At 46.4% G+C, this 20,178-nt stretch overlaps 1 protein-coding gene and 1 pseudogene across 3 annotated transcripts in view; one reads left to right on the plus strand and one right to left on the minus strand.

Annotated features, from left to right (window-relative positions):
- Positions 1-20,178, minus strand: part of SPAG1 (sperm associated antigen 1) — a 78,319-nt gene extending 58,141 nt beyond the window's left edge. Inside the window, exons 1-6 of one of the 3 annotated variants that reach the window (XM_074986865.1) lie at positions 19,433-20,178; positions 17,893-18,034; positions 17,044-17,203; positions 15,138-15,263; positions 5,171-5,232; positions 2,392-2,510 (exon numbers count right to left, since the gene is read on the minus strand). In XM_074986865.1, coding sequence (XP_074842966.1) covers positions 2,392-2,510; positions 5,171-5,232; positions 15,138-15,263; positions 17,044-17,203; positions 17,893-18,032 — 607 coding nt within the window. In that variant the 5' untranslated portion in view covers positions 18,033-18,034; positions 19,433-20,178. The other 2 variants (XM_074986866.1, XM_074986867.1) reach the window with 2 other exon arrangements.
- On the plus strand, positions 13,354-13,485 carry LOC142009856 (U4 spliceosomal RNA; annotated as a pseudogene).

Consider the following 20,178-nt stretch of genomic DNA (forward strand, 5'->3'; position numbering starts at 1 on the left):
AAGGCGATCATAGGCACTGCCCTCCGCCAGCTAAGGCATGCCTTGCTCACAGCCCTGGCACTGGAAAGGGAGAAGGGCAGTGAGGCCTGGCCTCACATGCTGCTCCAGAGGCTGCTGGGAGTCAGGACTTGGATGAGATGGTCATGGAGTTTACATGCCTCAGCTTCCCCCACTGCTTCAGTGCACTCCGTATGATGCACATCACCATCCATACGCCAGATCAGTGCCCCGATTGCTACGTGAACTGCCAGGACTATCACTTTGTCATGCTGCAGGTGCTGGTGGACCATGAGGGCTGCTTTATGGACATCTGTGTGGGCATCCCAGGCCTGGCCCCCTGAGGCATGCATGTTCCAGACCTCCAGCCTGTATTGCAGGATGGCGACCAGGACCTTCATCCCGCAGTGTGAGCATGTGGTCGGGGGTGTGAGCATGTCCCTGTGTGTGGTGGGTGACTTGAGCTGCCTACTGCTGCCGTGGCTGATGCAGCCCTACACTGGGCACCCCAAACCACTGCAGGGGATCTTCAACGGTCATGTGGCCCGTGTGCTCACCCCCATGGAATGTGCCTTTGCCCACCTGCAGGGGCAATTTCAAAGTCTCCTGACATCTGTACACGTGGGGGTGGAGGACGTCCAGCAGGTCGTGTTGGGATGCTGTGTCCTGCAGCACCTCATTGAGGGTAGGGATAGCCCTTTCCCCCAGGCCTGGCTGGATGAGGCCGTACCTGGCTACGAGGAGCCTTAGGCAGCTCCTAGACCTTAGGACGATCTTGCAGCACTCGCATCTGGGACACTTGATGCCTGGAGTTGATCTGCAAAACCCCATGAGCGGTCCCCAGGCACCCGAAGCCGGCTCCTCATGACCACTGAGTGCTGCACTACCTTGGCCCTGCCACGCCTCAGACCCATCCTTCCCTTGGCCCACCACCCTCAGACATGTGGGGGGGTTACAAATATTGCTGCAATATTCCTTTTGGGGCACTAAGTAACATAGCCGACTTAAATAGCTCTTCTGATGAAATAAACTGTCACTGAAGCAGGCACACCATGGTCAGGTTGTGCCATTCTCTCCTACCTATGCAAAGGGGTGCTCTGTCTACGTTGAAGCAGGCATGGGACAGGATGGGGATGTAGGTCTGTGAGGGGGGTCCTACACAGGGTGCACCCCAGTCTCCCATGGGGTTGAGGGGGCAGCAATCCCTCCACCAGGGGGTGCGTGGGTCCCCCCTGGCCCCTCAGGTGGTGCAGCTGTACGGATGGCCAGGTAGAGGGAGACAGCATGTGGGTTGAGCAGCTGGGCACAGAGGAACCTACCCCCAGACCTCCTGAACAGGTTGACGGGCAGGGTCCCATGGGGGCGATGTGGGGGCCATGCATGGCTGGTCTATTTTCAAAGCACTCTCCAGGGACATGTGACTTATAGCACAGTGCTATAAGTCACTGTCCATGGATGTGATGCTAGGCAGCCCTGCTGGTGCTGTGACAGGTCAAACACACCGAAGGCCATACGATGCAAAGGGTGCCATGAATGGGGTGGTTGTGGGACAGGAGCTGTGAGCCTGTGACCATGTCCCTGCATATTACAGGGCTGCCATGTGCTCTGCATGGGGGGCGAGGGGGCGTGTAGACAAGGACTGCAGGTGTTCACCCCTGGGGTGGATGTGGGGCTGTGTTGGTGCCTGGCTCGTGTTCCTGCTCATGCAATCAGATCTACAGGACTCGCTGCCACTGTAAGGGCAGCTGAAGCATAGGACCATAGAGCTCCACTGGTGCTGCGTAGACTGTCTGCGCTCCCTGCGGCCGGTGCCACAGCAGACTGTTCTTTCGGAAGAGGGGCTTGTAGAACACCTATACACAGTTTCTTCTGGAGGATTTGGGTGTAGGATGCTCTTGCTGAGACGGGAGCGGAGTACGGACTCTGGAAGAGACACCACATTCATCCAGATTCCTTCTGGAAGGATGGCTTGTGTATAGACACTCCTGGGATCTTCCAGAAGACTGCTGCCTTCTTCCGAATGAATTTGCCAATGTAGATGCGGCCCATGAGAATATCATTGTCTTTGTTGACAGTAGGACAAATTGATCTTGAGCTTGTATTTAACCTCAGCATCTCCAAACTCAAATTTCATAACCCACTTTATATATAAAGCACTTTTTGCATGTATTATCAGAAGGCATATTTGTGCAAAATGGCCCTTTTCTGGGATGACTCAGTAAGAACATGGTTTACTTTTATTTTATGTGATGGCTGAATAAACAAGGAAGACATACGGTACATATCAAAAGCATGTTTCTCCTCTACAATGTTTGTTCATGCAACTTGATGATTCTACTGGTCAATGTTAATTCTGTAACTAATCAAAGAAAAGATAATTAAGTCACCATTTACCTGTTGTGTCTATTTCCTTCTCAATTACAGGTGTGTATGAACTAATATTGACACGTGCTTTTGGATTATTTTCTTCATAGCCCTCATCGACTTCTGAGCACTCCTTTTCCACATCAAACCTTAAAGTAAAAATATATATATGCACATCTATATTAGATACTCTCACTAAAATGCAGCAAAGCAAGATATCTTCACCTACAGAACAGTATACTTCTTTTCAGAGATCAACTAAATTGGGTACAAAGATTCTGTCAAACAATACAAATTATTTAATAAAAACAATTTTTTAAACAATTTCTATTTCATTTTTGTTTTCTCTTCCATGTTCAACATTCTTCAAAGCCAGCATGGCATTCTAAGAATTGAGGAAAGGTCAAGAAATTGTGTTTTAAGGGCCAGCCCTAGAAGTTACTGAGCACTTATAATTCCCCCCACTGAAGAGTACTAGAGTTGCAGGTACTGTGCACCTCTCATGAATAGACTCAAAGGCTGTGTCTAGGATTACAGTGATTTGTTGACAGAAGTTTTTCTTTATTTAAATAATTTATATCAATTTATTTGTTGGCAAAAGTTATCTAGATCTCTTTCAACAAAATGTCTGTTGACAGATCGTGGCCAAAATGCCCAGCCGCACTCTCGACAAAACAGCGAACTAGAAGCACAGCAGACAGGGCTGCCCGGTGTCCCGGAAGCTCTCTCCATCAACAGACAGAAAGCTGGTTTGGACGTTCCAGGAGACTGTCAGAGGCATTATGCCTCATGGGGAGTGGAATAAGATTGTTGACAAAAGTGCCGCGTTCTGTCAATTTACTGCTGACAGAATATCCTGGGAATCCGGATGCTCCCTGGGTTTTGTTGACAAAACCCTCTAATGTAGACATAGCCAAAGTGATTAAACATTATAACTGGAAGACTAAAGGAAAAACAACATTTCAGCCACCACTCCACTGCTGCTTTCAAGCTGCTTCTTCTGAAGATCCTTCATTAATTAATTACAACTAAATGTTACAGTTGTAATGCTATCCACCAGAAGAAATACATTCAGAACCAAGTGATCCGCTATCTACAAACAATGAAGATCATTCTAGTTACAGCTGGGCAGGAAACAATTTTTCTATCTAGCAAGACTTTTCAAGAGTTCAAAACTTATTTTTGTTTCAAATCATGATAAAAGTCAATTTGACAATTTTTGAACCAAACATCCTTTTAAAAAATCATATCAATTCAATCAAAATGTTTCATTTTGACTGACATTTTATGACAAATTATCTTAAATTAAATATACTTTCAAACTGAACTCTTTAATTTAAAAAAAAAAAAAGTCAAAATGAGATTTTTGACAATTTGAATATTTTCCAAATGTTTTCAGAATGGGAAATTCATCAAAACAGGCTCTTTTCCATGAACACTTTCAGTTTCCAAATATACCTGAGTCCCCGGCCACTGGGAGCAGTGAGGGAGATTCCTAGTTCCTGATGAATGCCGGAAGGAAATTGCTAAATTACCTGCCACCAGGGTTGGCAAGGAGATTTTGAGCTTCCAGACAGCGTGCGCGGCAGGCACTTTTGTGCTGTTGCAGATAAACTCCAACTCTTCACCTCTGCACACAGCAAGAAACCACAAGCTTCCAGCCCCCGCAGACAGCAGGGAACACCCTTAGCTGCTGGCTATAATGGTAGCCCACAGTACCCAACTCCCACAGGCAGCTTCTAGTCTCTGTAGCTGCCCTGCTTGAAGTAGTGTGGGGGATCCATGGACCCCATTTTGACAGGGATATTTTTAGTAAAAAGCTAGGGACAGGTCACAGGTTCCATGAATTTTTCTATTTTTCTCATGATTTGTCCCTGTGACTTTTTTTAAAAAAATATCCATTACAAAATCTTAGCCCTACCTACCAAGGCTCTGCTCCTGCAACTAACTTTCTGAGAGCAAACTACCATACCTGCACCAAGCCCAAGTCTATGAAGTGAATAAAGCTTACTGCAGGAGCAGGAATCCATCTAAGACCTAAAGGATGCACACTCCTCATCAGCTGTGTCTACACTACAACCCTCCTTTGGAGGAAGGATGGTAATTCGGGTGTTGGGAGTGAGTGCGGCGCTACATACCTAGCACTTCATTAAGCAAATTCCCCTCCACAGCAACTTGAATGCTTGGTAGAGATCTTGAGATCTTCATAGTGGCCCATGTCTTAAAACTTCAGAGTTGCTCTGGAGGGGAATTTGCTTAATGAAGTGCTGTGTATGCAGCGCAGCACTTCATTAGTAAACTCCCAACACCCTAACTACCATCCTTCCTTCAAAGAAGGGTGGTAGTGTAGACAAGAGCATCAAGAAACATAAAATAAATATACTGTCTTGTTTTTAAAGTTAAGATAAAAAACCATTTAAAACTTCCTCACTTGTTTTATTAATATCTCCTTAGATTTCAGAGTCTTTAGATGATTAAAAATGACATTCAAACAATTAAATTATGTGCGTTGTCTGTTTACTTTCTGGTCTACATATTTTGCTTGGACAAATAAAATAGACTTTGCAGCTCCACTAGTACTAGTTCCATGCTATACTGTTTGTATTGAAACGGAAATGTTTATTAAATAAAAAGTCTCAACTGTATTTGTATCAGTTCATGAAATATATTAACATTAGTGTTGTGAAGCATGCTTTTTTTTTTTTTTTTTAAGAAAACCTAAATTGGTACACATTACCTAGTACTGTTCTATTACAAACATAGAATTTGAAAGTTCAATACAAAATTGAAAGACAGTTATTTAACGTACTTATCCCATTCCCGGTAATCCCGTGGTATATTTTTCTTCTTTCTTTGTTTATTTTCTTTGTTCTAAAAGGAAAAGAAAGAAAGAAGCTGAGAATTCACTGTTAAACAAATTACCTGACTGGCAGCTTCCCTTTTTTGTTCCCCTAGTTACTCTTATTAGGGGGCCAAAACAATACACAAAAGCAGTCATGTAGCACTTAAGATGAACAAAATAATTTATTAAGTGATCAGCTTTCATGGGGTAGACCCAATTCTGCAGATCTGGAGACAGTGCTGTAGTGGAAATGGCTTGCCAGTTTTACATCACAGAGATCTCCCTGCCCCCAAAAACTGACAAATCAGATACATAGGATAGAAAAGAGGTGGAAAAGGGGGGTTGCCTCCAGCTTCCATCCAGCACACAACACACAATCCATCATTTATTGTTAAGCCCTTAGATTACAATTGCATTTGCTCTGATCCTACCGACAGAGACCAAAACCTTCAAGATCTCTACCAAGCATTCATAAAACTTAATTACCCACTGGGAGAAGCAAAAAACAAACTGACAGGGCCAGACAAATACCCCAAAACCAGCTACTTCAAGATAGGTCGAAGGTCAATAACAGAACACCACTTGTCATTACCTATAGCCCCCTGCTCATATCTCTGCAGCTCATCATCAGCAACCTACAACCTATACTGGAACATGATGCTACACTCCAAGAGGCCCTAAGCAAGAGGCCTGTCTCTCCTACAAACCACTTAACTCCAGGAAAATTCTCACTAGTAAGCACAGGCCATACCACATTAAGGCCGTGTCTACACTAGCCCCAAACTTCGAAATGGCCACGCAAATGGCCATTGCGAAGTTTACCAATGAAGTGCTGAAATGCATATTCAGCACTTCATTAGCATGCGGGCGGCCGCGGCGCTTCGAGATTGACGCACCTCACCCTGACAGGGCTCCTTTTCGAAAGGACCCCGCCTACTTCGAGCAAATGGGAATTGAGCAGATGGGAATAAGGGGACTTCGAAGTAGGTGGGGTCCTTTCAAAAAGGAGCCCCGTCAGGATGAGCCGCGGGTGGCGAGGCGCGTCAATTTCGAAGTGCCACGGCCGCCCGCATGCTAATGAAGCGCTGAATATGCTGAATATGCATTTACTGGCGGGGCCAGTAAAGGAGTCTTCTTCAGTTCGTAGCACATTTTTATGCAGGATACGATGTGCTTTGAGATTCTCTGCGAAGAGAGACCTTCTCCTTTCGATTTGGGAGCGAGAGAGACCAGGAGTCTGTTTTCCAGATGGGCTTGGTCCTGTCTATATAGAAGGCCAGCGCCCTCTTCACATCCAGAAGGTGTAGGCGCACCTCTTCGTTAGAGTTACGAGGCTTTGGATAAAATGAGGGTAAAACAATAGGTTGGTTAATATGAAACTATGAAGAAACCTTAGGAACAAAGGCTGGATGCAGCCGTAGAGTCACCGCCTCCTTGGAAAAAACAGCGCAGGGTAGAGTTGCCATAACTGCCGCAAGCTCGCTCACCCTGCGAGCTGATGTGATTGCGAGAAGGAAGGTCGTCTTTATCGTAAAGGAGGTGGAGGGAAACCGTGGCTAAAGGCTCGAACGGTGGTCCCGTTAGCACATTAAGCACCAGGTCCAAGTTCCACGAAGGTGGAAGCGGTTTCTGAGGGGGGTATACGTTTACCAACCCTTTGAGGAACCTAGTAACCATGGGATGGGAAAACACCGTGTGCCCTTCCTCTTCGTGTCTGAATGCCGAAATGGCGGCAAGGTGGACCTTTAACGAGGATAGTGAGAGTCCTCCTCTCTTGAGGTCCAGTAAATACTCTAATATTACAGGTATAGGCACCGAAAGGGGGGCTAGCTGTTTGGTAGAACACCATGCCGTGAAGCGAGTCCATTTCTGCTTCTAGGTCTTCCTGGTGGAACTCCTCCTGCTACTTTCTAGGACTTGTTGCACTTCCTCCGTACATGTGCTCTCTAGAGAGCTGAGCCATGGATTAACCACGCTTGTAGTCGCAGGCCTTGGGGGTGCGGATGCACTATGGACCCCTGGGCTTGCGTGAGCAGATCCGGCGCCACCAAAAGGGGCATCGGTGGACGGTCCGACATGCGCAGGAGTAGGGGGAACCACTGCTGTCGATCCCACGTTGGGACTATCAGGATCATTCAGGCTCCTTCCCTCCTGGCTTTCTGCAAGACTTTGTGGATCAGCACAGTGGGAGGAAGAGCGTAAAGCAGGGGGCCCCTCCAGGAAATCGCGAATGCGTCCCCCAGGGACCCCCGTCCCAGTCCTGCCCTGGAGCAGAATCGTGGGCACTTCTTCTTGTGTTGAGTGGCAAACAGGTCTATCTGGGGAAAGCCCCATGCGTGAAAAATCGGTCGTAGCAGATCGGGACGGATCTGCCACTCGTGCGTGAGTGCGAAACGCCTGCTCAGCTGGTCTGCCTTCACATTGTGAGCTCCTGGTAAGTACGAGGCTTTCAAGGTTATATTGTTGGTGATGCACCAGTTCCATAAACGGACTGCTTCCGCACATAAGGCACGGGACCGAGCTCCTCCTTGCCGATTTATATAAAACATGGTGGAGGTATTATCTGTACTGATCCCGACTACTTTGCCTTGTATATGGTCTCGAAAGTGTCTGCAGGCATTGAACACTGCTCTGAGCTCCAGTATATTTATGTGCAGTGACTGTTCCGTGGAGGACCACAGTCCTTGCGTCACCTCTTCGCCCATGTGTGCTCCCCACCCTATGTGGGAGGCATCTGTAGTAAGAAAAACCGATATTTGTGGTTAGTGGAAGGGTACCCCTGTTAGCATGTTCTTGGGGTTTATCCACCATTGCAGGGATTTGCACACCTCTGTTGTGGGCAACACCACCCTGTGAACGGTGTGTGCTGCCGGTTTGTATACGCTCGCCGGCCAGTGCTGCATGCTGCGCATGTGTAACCTGGCGTTCTGTACTATGAACGTCGCCACTGCCATGTGGCCCAGCAGCTGTAAGCACGTCAGAACCGGCACCGTAGGGCTGAAGGTGATGACTTGCACGAGGGAGCCGATGGCCCGAAAGCGTGTCTCTGGTAGATACACTCTCGCTGTAATAGAATTTATGCGTTCCCCTATGAATTCTATGTCCTGTGTGGGGTCTATCTTTGATTTTGCCAGATTGATAACCAGGCCGAGCGAAGAGAACGTGCCTGCTGTGACGCGTATCATGCGTAGTACCTCTTCCTTCGAGGCCCCTTTGAGTAGGCAGTCGTCCAGATACAGTAATATAAATACCCCCTGTCCGTGCAGGTAGGCTGACACCACTGCCAAGGTCTTGGTGAAGACTCTGGGGGCCAAGGAGAGGCCAAACGGTAGGACCTTGTATTGAAAATGTTCTTTGCCTACCGTGAACCGGAGGAATCATCGGTGAGCCGGATGGATAGTTATGGGAAAATACGCGTCTTGTAAGTCGAGGGCTGCGAACCAATCTCCATCATCTAGTGCCGTAAGGATGGAGGCGATTGTGATCATCCGAAAGCGCTGCTTGCGCAGGTACCGGTTGAGGCCTCGAAGATCTAAGATGGGCCCCCAGCCTCCTGTCTTTTTCTCCGTGAGGAAGTACCTCGAGTAGAACCCTCTCCCTTGCAGTTGCTCCGGCACTCTTTCCACTGCCCCTATGAGCATGAGATGGTCTACCTCCTGCTTGAGCCTCGCTACGTGGGAGGCCTCCTGGAGGTGGGGCCTGGGTGGAGGTCGTGGCGGTGGGAGGGACTGGAAGAGGATGGCGTACCCCGTGGCTATGATCTCCAGCACCCATTTGTCTGTGGTGATCCTTTGCCACTGGTCGTAGAATGGTCGGAGGCGATGGTGGAATAACAGCTTCGGATGACCTTGTGCGATGGTAGTGATGGCGCAGCCCTGGATCTGCATGTCAAACTTGTGGCCTTTGGCCCTGCCCTGAGGACGCATGGCTCTGTTGGGAACGTCGCCTGGGAGTTCTGTACTGCTGGTGCTGTTGATGTCGCCCTTGCTCGTAACCCCTGTGGTACTGGGGACGCTGTGGCTGGTACTGGTACCGTCTTTGTTGAGGGTAGTACTTTTTCTTTCTGTATGGAGGGGTGTAAATCCCCAGGGTCCTAAGTGTGGCTCTTGACTCTTTACTGGAATGAAGGACCGGGTCAGTTGATTCAGCAAACAGCTTCTGCGTGTCGAAGGGAAGATCGACGATCTTTGCCCGCAGATCCCTCAGTATACCCCAAGTCTGGAGCCAGGACTCCCTTCGCATCACCACTGCCATAGCTGTGGAGCGTGCTGCTGTGTCCGCAACATCCAGGGCGATCTGAACTCCCGTCCTCGAGGCCCCATAGCCTTCTTGCACGATGGCCTTGAGCACCGGTTTCTTGTCCTCTGGAAGCGAGTCCATGAGGGAGGTTAACCTAGTGTATTTGTCGAAATTGTGGTTCGCTAGATGCGCTGCGTAATTTGCCATTCGCAACAGTAGTGTGGAGGAGGAGCAGACCTTTCTGCCGAACAGCTCTAGCTTCTTGGCATCTTTGTCTGTTCCCCCTGTCTTGAATTGAGATGTCTTTGATCTTTGTTGCGACGACTCTACCACCAAGGAATTTGGTTGTGGGTTGCTGAACAGGAACTCCATGCCCTTCGCCGGCACGAAGTATTTCTTGTCCGCTCTCTTGTGGACAGGCAGAATAGTCGCAGGGGTCTGCCACATCGTAGTGGCGGACTCCAAGATTGCTTTGTCAAGCGGTATTGCTATTTTGGAGGAGGCCGGAGGTCTCAGATTTTTGAGGAGCTTATGTTGTTTCTCTTGCACCTCTGCTGTCTGGATGCCTTGCGTGAAGGCCACCCTTTTAAACAGCTCTTGGAACTGTTTGAGATCGTCCGGAGGATGGACGTCCCCAGGGGCAAGGGAGGAGAGCGAGGAACCACTAGGATACGCCTCTCTGGACCCTTCCGGTTCCTGTTGGCGATGGTACATCCGCTAGCTGGAAGCTTGCGAGGGAAAATCTCGGGGTTCCATAACCAGTTCCCCCTGAGATACTTGAGCCTCTGTCCCCGTTCGCGATTGCCCTCGGGGATACGGGACCGTCTGTGGGGATCTTTCCCTGGTAGAATGCCAGTGGTGTCTATGCCCTGCGTGATAGGGATGACCATGGCACTGTTCTTGGGAAGGTGACCTGGACCACTCCCTTGGTGTGTACCCCCTGCGTCTGGGGAAGCGAGATCGTCGAGAGACCTGGGACACTGGAGAGAGCGATTTGTGATTGAGCCGCTGGAGTACTAACCCCAAGAAGGGTGAGGGTGGTCCCAGCCAGGGCGAGGCTGGTTGTAAAAATGGAGACAGGGGCTCCGGGTAGGCTAGGGGGGACCCCTGCCTTCTAGTTGGAGTCCGCAGCATGAGCGGAGGGCTGAGAGAAAGCAACTCTGCAGCCCTGTTTGGAGAGGGGCTGCGGTGCCTTGTTTTCTGTGCAGCCTTCCTCCTCCCTTGAGGGGGTGGCTCCGCCCCCTGACGTGCAGGGGATCTCGGCCCCGTCCGCGCCGCGCTCGGCACGCTCTTGGGCAGTGCCGAGCGGGCGGTGTCCTCTGGTGCCTGCAGGCTGCATGCCTGCACGCTCTGCACCGCCGGTTCCCCGGGGGCCGGTGCCGTTGCCTGCAGTGCTGCCGGTACCGGCGCTTGTTTAGCCGCCGCCCTGCCTGCAGTGCGGGGCGGCTGGCTGATTATCGGAGGCTGAGCTGCCTCCACGTGGCTCTCCGTGCCGCCGCCGATCAGCTGTTGCTGTGGCTGGGGGCTGTGCGCTCCTCCCGTCCCACTTGCTGTTGCTGCCGGCAGGGATCAGGTTGGGGAGACTTTCCTCCGTTTTTGCGATGATGGGGTGAGGGAGGCGGCTTTTCTTTTATGGGCCCCGGAGGGTCCCTCCTGCTGCGGCCGCTCCGGCACGTCTGGCTGGAGGGCCTTGTCGAAGAGCAGCATTTTAAGCCGCATCTCCCTGTCCTTCCTTGCTCTGGCTGTTAATTTTGCACAGAAGGGGCATTTCTGCGTGACATGGGACTCCCCAAGGCACCTTATACAGTGACTGTGCCCATCAGACGCTCGCATTGCCTCTCAGCAAGACTCACATTTCTTGAATCCTGAAGAGGACATTGTTGGTGAGTCTTTTAGTTGTTAATGGGGTACTTAGCACCTTCTCTGTGCTGTTTTCCCCCTCTCGGATAGCCTGCCGCGGCAGGAGGGCTAATGGCCCTAGGCTCCTGGCATCTGGTGCTCTGCTTGTTACTAGGACTGGACTGAATTCCGTCCCGCTTGTTGTTTCTTGTTTTTTTTCTTTTTTTTGAAAATAACAACTGGCTAACTTAACAATAGACTAAGAACTTGAAAACTTTAAAGAAAACAGCTAAAAAGCATTGAATACGCTAACTTGGCTGTAGCCTAGTCGGATTCCGTCTGCAGCCAACGGCGGTTAAGAGGAACTGGCAGGGACCGGATCGCGCACGTGGCCAGGAGCTCGCAAGGGAGCGGCGCGCACTGGTGCACGCACGGTCCGGCAGAAACTGCTTGGAAGATCCGATCTGCGGCGCCGGGCGAGCCCGACACCTAATGTGGAGCACCCACGGGGACACTCTAAGAAGAACAAATCAATCTCTGAGCTTACTCCCATCAATGCTGGTACTCCATCAAAACAAGAAGAAGATCAGTGTCAACAGGAGAACTGCCCCTGCCAAACTGATCACATGCAAGATGCAGTGGTAAGTAGTATGTTGACTTCAGCTATGCAGATAGTGTGGCTGAAGTAAATTAAAGGTGACATAATTACAGGTAATTTAGGACAAGCCATGGAGTCCTCAACAGAAAGGCCCTCATGTTGTCAGGAATCTAGCATACATGTTCAGAATTGCTGCCTCAAGGACACCTCAGCTGCTGGTACCCAAAAACCCACTCTCACATTAACTTTCTTCTGGCAATTGCATTGAACATAGGGGAAAATTCAAAAAAAAAATCACTCTTCTGTACACATCCTGCTTGAATGGGAAAGGAAACAGTTTACTTTTCCCATAAAATTTGAGATTTCAGAAATTTTTCCCTTCTACATTGGGACAAATCTGAGACCTTTAAGTTTTTCACAAGAAAATACACATTCATACAGCTGGAAGGACTCACAGCAGGTCATTAAGTCCAGAGACTCACACTACAAACAGCCAAATGGCTAAGAAACTCATTTAAAACATGGAAAGGTGAAGTTCAAGTGTCTGGCCTGAACCAGGAAGAGCAGAGACTTGAGCATGATTTTCCTATATCCCAGGCATGTACCCTAACCACTGGACTACTCTGGGGTGGATGCTTGTTAGTTTGTCAGTCTCTCATTCTGACCAGACCTTCAACCTAAAAAATCTTCCCAATTCAGTTGCCTCAAAATTGATTTATTTCCAGGAAAAGTTTCCACTTAATAAACTGGCATTTTCCCACAAAAAATGTTTTGCCAAAAAAAATTCCTGACCACCATTATTCTATATCCCCTCATCACACATGGATCCTTGGACCAACAGAAAGTATTCTGCAAGGTCCTGGGAAGTGGGGTGGGGAAATGGTGATGTGAAGGCAGATGACTTCCCCTTCCAACCCATTAAATTATGGGCATGTGGAAGGGTCTCTTTGTATGAAGATCAGTGGATACAATCTGACACATCATGACTTAACTCCAAAGAAAGGAAGAATATAGCAACATAAAAAGGCAAGCTGCAAATAAGTCCAAATAGCAATTAGACACAGTTTCAGATTGGGTACACATATGAAACACAGTAAACCCTCAATTTTACAGACCCCTATATAGCAGACTTTGGGAACAACTGACCCCATTGTTCCAGTCTGCTTAACCGAGGACCATAAAATCCTAAATACATGCCTGCCTCTCCCCTGCACCCCACCAGACTTAACCAGAGCTTGCTGAAGTGCTGAACCAGACACAGTTATAGCAGCAAATTTTCTACAACAGCAGAAATAATATTTTCTTCATTTCAATTCAATGATTAATTCATTCAGACCTATTCAAAGTAATTCGGACTTGAAAACGTGGAAAAGCGTGTTTCTTTTTATCAATCTATGAACAAACGCTAAACAAAACAGGGTGAAATCTACTAGTTCTGAAATCTTGAAGAACATGGTGACCAGAAATGATCATCAGCTATACCCTGCAAAGCCAAGGAAGTTAATCCAAGGCACAATTATTGTTAATTGAAAACTTCTCCCAATACCCCACCATGACAACTTGAAATATAGTCAACATTGGCAATTTTTGACAGTCTCTACGGAGACTGAAAAGAAAAAAAAATTACTATGCAAACTGTTTAATTAAATCAGTTAATTTTAAAATGCAAGATCTGTTTTGATAAAGCATCTGATTTTTCAGCATATTCCGCACTTTAAGATAGTTTTAATTTAAATAAAAAATGCACAAATAGCAATTTTTAATTTGCATTTCTACCAAAAAATTTTAAACAAATCACATGTAAAAAATCAAATAAATGTTATCATTCACCATTTTCTAATATAATAAACATGTAAAATGTATATTGCTTAAATAAATGTATATGCGTATTGTACCCTCCTACTTAGCAAAGTGTAACATCAAAGATAGTACAAAGGCTACATTTAGCAGAAGCAAATAAGCATGTTTTAAGGATTACTAACTAATGAGGATCTTTTTTTTTTAAATAATTACCACCAATGCAAAACACTATTAATCGATTATTTAAAAATCAAGGTTTTCTACTAAATCAACTTTGATTTAAATCAATCCATCCTGTCCAGTTATAGTATACTTTTCTATTCTGAAAAATAAGCAATGTGGTTTGCAATAATATTTCCACTTCTGGATTCCTTTTGGTCTGACTTCTCAATAAACCAGGTTCCTCATAACCACTTGAATTCTACAGCTTCAGAGTGCAAAGGTATACGTTATTGGTATGACTGTAATCATTAACTATTTTATTAATAAAGATGCATATGCATACAATTAATCAATCTAGCAATCACTTAAACAGCCTTAAGTGTTTAGAGTCAGCTGGGTCAATCAGTGATCCAAAATTCTAAATGCTGAATGGGGAAGTAGATTGAATCCCTGGGGCATTATTATCAATGATCCTAACACCTTGTTGGTAACTCACATTTTATACCCAAAACATTCTACAGTATTGCACTTTGTAAGGAAATATTACTTACTGTGCACCTTTTGTTAAATATATCTAACAATTATATCAGGAAGATGTCTGTCTCTTAAAGCACTGGAAATAATTCAGGGTATAAAATGAAAAGAGGTGGAGTACTGTACTGAACAGGTAGTTTTGGTTCAATTTGGTCACTTACCTTTAAAGAATTATTAGGATGGGCAGGAATGGGCATTGCCCTCCCAAACTGCAAGCCTCACACATCAACGGAGGTGAGGCAGGAGGCACATTTCTGCCATCCGCAAATCCTACCATGCCAGGCAGAACCTCCTAGTGGTTCATAAAGGAACAGCTCCTAGCTATGACCCTCCCTGAATCTAGAACTACACCTCTCCCAGCACACAGATCTTATCAACCTCCTCATTGCCATCTGAGCAGTTTTTAGACTATTTGAGCTGACTCCCCCACTTTGAATTACAATCCTCCCACTGCCTCCAACTCAGACAGACTGGGTGCCCTGCCAAGATGAGTCGGGGATGTAGACGGTGCTCTCTCCCTGGACTATGCCATGCAAAGGGGGCCTGGGCTTCTTAGGGCACTGCCCTCCTCCTGCTCTCCCTCCCAAATACAGAAGGCAAACCAAGCCCATGCTTTCCAAGAAGCCTACACTAAGCTCACCGTGATACAGTTAGTTACAACAAATAGCCAAAAAAGACACAATTTATGTTTTAAGGCATACATATACATATAAATAAAAATATTAAAATGAATTTATTATATTTTTTTAAGAAAAGCAATACCTGGCCACCATGAACGCAGCAATTTGAACCACGAACTGCTGGCAAGTTGTCTCGTCTCTCAAGAAGTGTTTCTGTTACAGGAAACTGGATTTTATAATCATCTTCCTTCATTTCTGTCACCCAGCTCTGAAAAGAAATGGACACATAAAAACAGTGAATGCAGACTTCTTAATGGTCTAGCAGAATTTACTGCCCTTTATGAACCCAACTCAAGCAACGTCACTGATGGATTTCAGTGGGAGTCATGCTTAACACTCCTCTGATGGTGTGACAGTCATCACAAGCTGGGCTTCTGGAGAACAGTGGCAGGAACAAATTTTTAATTTCAAAGATGTTTTTGACAAGAACTAAGAGGACCTCTTTAAGGAAAAAGGAAATTAAACAAAACCAGAAGCTGCGTAAATGTGATCTGGACACACTTTAGACTAAAATGCACATGATCTGTCATCAAAAAAATCCAGTAGTATCACAAAACATCTATCCATTATTATTATTATAACAAATCCCTTTCCAAACAAGCAATCTCAAAATCATGTTAAATCTCAAAACTTTGTAAAATTTCTAACCAAAACACAAGAAATCAAAGCAGTCACATTTTAAAATTCAAAATATTCCACAAAATTCCTGTTACCTATCAGGATAGGTCTCAATGACTGTGTCTACATGAGCAACCCCCTTTCAAAATGGGGATGCTAACAAGACACATTGGGATACGCTAATGAGGCGCTGCGATGACTATGCAGCACCTAATTAGCATAATGGTGGCCGCAGCACTTTGAAAGTGCCACTTCAGACAAGCTGTGCACGATCGACATGGGGTCCCTTTCAAAACAGCCCCGCAGAAGTCAAAATCCTCTTACTCCTATTTGGTTTGCATTTGGTTTACATTTATTTATTTTTATTTGGTTTACATTCCCATTTGTTTTACATTTATTTTACAAAATTTTGAGGTTTAACATGATTTTGAGATTGTTTGTTTGGAAAGGGATTCCTTATAATAATGATAATGGATAGCTGTTTTGTGATACTGCTGGATTTTAGGTTTACCAAATAGGAATAAGGGGATTTTGACGTCCACAGGCTCCTTTTGAAAATGACCCCGTGTAGATGAGCCACGCACAATCGAAAGCAGCACTTTCAAAGTGCTGCAGCTGCCATTATGCTAATGAGACACTGCATATTCATTGCAGCGCTGCATCAGAATATCCCAATGTGTCTCATTAGCATCCCCTTTTTGAAAGGGGAGTGCTAGTGTAGCCATAGCCAATATGGCTCATTTTAATAGCGTAATCAGTTTTGGCAGAAAGTCACTGGTTCATGTTTCACATTAGGACTTGGACCTGCATTCAGTTGTGACTGCTGCAATATCAGAACTACTGTCATTACGAGGAAACAGTAAAGCTAAAGGCTCTTCCACCTAGTTAAGTTCCCTCTACATTTCAGCTATACGTGAAATTCTTCATTCTTGTCTTAACCCATGATGCAGTGTTGTTGTGCTACAACAGAATCAGATTCTAGATTTTCTTCAGTTGAGTGACATGTTTCCCTGAATATAGTGCATAAATAGTTTGTGATTCTTCAAAAATCAAAAGGAGGCATATACATGTGTCATTTGTTGCAGCTGTTTAGGTGGAAGTTTAAGATTCAGCAGTCCTATTCAAACAAAAAGAACGACTAAGAGTGTTCTGCTAGTCTGTATTTCCTCACTTAGTGAAACAAGACCTAATGTGCAGGGCCATGTGAACTGTTAGCAACTTAAACTGCTGTATTACTGATATGTAATCAGTCTGAGAACACCAGACAACAAAATCTAATTTGGATTACTAGGAACAATCTGATCACTAAATTATTTTAATATATTTACATCACCATACCACATATACTATAAATTAAAATTATCCTGTACCTTCATTTCATCATTAATTTTTTCCCATTCTTCGGCTGTAAAGTCAGATGCAGATGCTGGAGGTCTATCTTTTCGCAAGGCTCTGCTCCCTGGAGCTAAACATTCAATGCGTTTTTCACAGAATAATGTAAGATCAGGGTAATACCCTTCTTCACCAGACCTTAAAAGGGAAAAAATGATTACAGTATTTAAAAGCTAAGCAAACAATTAAATATTGTCACATTCTACTCTAATTTTATGCGTGATATGGTAGGGACTACAGAGGACTCATTTCCTAGTGACTGAAAATTGCTATTCCTGTTTTATGGCAGTTTGATGACAACTGTAAAATAAATTGGTGGCCTTGGTCCAGTGTCTAATAGGAAATTGTTCACATTACAAAAATCATTGCAATACTCTCTTACAGGACAAACATGGCTACAAAAACAACACATGCATAAATATTCTTGCCATGCTCACAAAAATGGCTAGGATTAAATCAGCAGTGTCTGAAATAACACACACCTCCTTAGAGATCCCTCCTTGTCACAAATGAGGTAGAGTGGTGGTACAATGAAAAGACTTTTCAGAGGCTCAGGCAGTATCAATTCTGGGGATTTAACACAGAACTTCTATTTCCAATACTGTCAATAAGGAACTTCTCGCAAGCATTAATTACCTTTTCCATTTTAATTTAGAAATTTAACTTACGTTACATCACTCCAACACTTCTAGGATACATCAAGGACTGATCCCAATATTCTTGGGCCAAATCCTCTCAATCTTACCAACAGATAAACTATTAACTAAAAACAAAGCAAAAAAAGCAATAATGTAAATACGAATGAAGATAGACTTGTAAATATTTACCTCAATATCCTGAGAATTTTTTCCAGGTGTTTAACATCTGAGCACTTTTCAATGAACTTGTAATCAAGATTATTAATAGGAATTTGGTATGTTTTTGTTGTTCCCTGGTCCCACAAAGATGAAACTGGCTGGTCACTCATTCCTAAAGTATTTAAAGATAAGCCTAATTATTCTGTTGTCTGAAGTAATATTCAGATATACTTTGAGGCAATAACGATTTTGGGAAATAGCCCTTCAGATCTGGAGTATTACTCAGAGAAAAAAAATGTACATGGCAGAGGGGCATTACTGGCACACGATGCCAGACATCACATTAGTGGAAGTGCAGGAATATGAGCCCCCTGATCACGTGACTGATGTTGTTAGGTCCAATTATGGTGTCTCCAGTGTAAATATGTGGACAGAGGAAATCCCTTTGTACAGTGGATAAATTGGACAGTCCCTTCGCCAAAGGATGGACACATATCAGACCTTAGGAATATGCATATGAATAAACTATGAGTACTTTAACTTGGCAGGACTCCCTATGAATGACTTAATGGTTTGTGGATTACAAAAAGACATTTTAACACTAGATTGCCAACTCAGATGTCTCCATTTGTTTGTTCCCCCCCCACCCAAGTTTGACACCTATCACCTTGGACTCAAAGATCTCAATTATCTTACACATTACAAGGACAATTTCTCCACCTTTGATATTCGCAGTGATAGCAGACATCCCACTTAACTTGAAACTTTCCAAAGGTGTCTTTCTTTCTCCCCTCCTTCCCCCGCCCTCCCATTTAGCTGATTCCTCAGTTCTCTCTCCGGTTTTTGATTCTCGGTAAGACTCCAGATCTGAAGCAGTGGGTCTTTCCCCCCAAAGCTCATCACCTACTAACTCCTATCGTAAGCCTTTAAGGCACTACAGGACTGTTTGCTTTGTTTTGTCAATAGGAGGGTCACTAACTAACAGCAGCAGAATCGGGCTCACGCCTCTGGTCTGGCCGCCCCTCCCCAACTCTCCCAACAAAGGGAATAACCCAGCAACAGTCCCTCTGCAGCAAGGGACTGCAGAGCGCGCCCTGCCCTACCCTAGCAACAGTTTCTATGTACAGCACAGCTAAGGGAGAGCCCCAGCGGCGCGGGAAGAACCGCCGCCCCCCTCCCCCCCGCCAGCCGGGCACAGCAGGAGGCGAGAGTAACCCTGCAGGCTGCCCCCTTCCGGAGGGGATCGGGAAGCACCAGGAATTAACCCTCACGCTGCTGCCCCGTCCCCGCCATCGCCCCTCTCATTCCACATGCAACAGCACAGCTCGAGCCACCCCCTGGGAGGGGGCAGCGGTGGACGGCGGGGGCGGGGACGGCGACAGCCCCCCCGCCAACACACCCAGCCACAGGTGCCTCCCATCCCTCCCCAGCCTCACGCCCCTCTCCGGACTCCCCCCACAGCCTGCCCCTCGCGCGGCTCCAAAGGAAGACGGCGGGCGCGGGGGGCAAGCGACAGCCCGACCTGCCCCGGCGCCCCGCTGTAACGCAGGCGGAGGGACGTCTCGCTCACCCGCGCTGAGACAGCAAAACGTAGCTCCACGGCCCAGCAAGTACCTCGCGCTATCTCAGCGCATGCGCAACGGGGCAACGCCTCAGAGGCGACCGTTGGATTCGCTGGACTGCACGCGCACAACCTCTCGGCCAGGGACTGGTTTGGTCTGGGCCGGGCCGCTACCCTCCTCCCCCCACGCCAGCCGCTGTGCGCGGCGTGCCCTGGGTGCAGGGCTGAGCCGGGGGGCCCCGTCCTCCCCTCCGCCCGGGGCGGGGGGCAGATGATGCGGTAGTGTAGGAAGCTGTCGGGCTGAGGTTGCATTAAGTCCCAGCATTCCGGTGCAAGGCGAGATCCTGGGCTGAGATGCAAGTCAGTGGAAAGCCTAGGGATTAAGGGGAACAAACGACACACACCCCAGCAACTGTCATTGTCCTAGCTTATCCTACTCAATGGAATGACTTTTTGGCAGGGGTATTTTCAGAGAAACTGAGCCATCACTATCTCTGGCAGCCAGCCCTAGGGCCCTCATTTAACTAGGCGACGAAATATACCGGCCCATTAAAAAATTAAAATGTATCCTCATTTAGCAAAACAACAGAAAAATGGCAAACAAAATGCACTGGGGAAGTTGCTAAAAAGAGCTCCTAGAAATGATGTTTCCCTTCAAAAACTAAAGGTGATTAGTGAAAAGGTATCTAACAAAATTTGAGTTTTTAAAAGTGAGACTAAGGACATCGGCACAAAGCCAAAGAGATAATATTCAG

Source organism: Carettochelys insculpta, chromosome 2 (assembly GCF_033958435.1).
Source record: "Carettochelys insculpta isolate YL-2023 chromosome 2, ASM3395843v1, whole genome shotgun sequence".
NCBI classification, from domain to species: Eukaryota; Metazoa; Chordata; order Testudines; family Carettochelyidae; genus Carettochelys; species Carettochelys insculpta.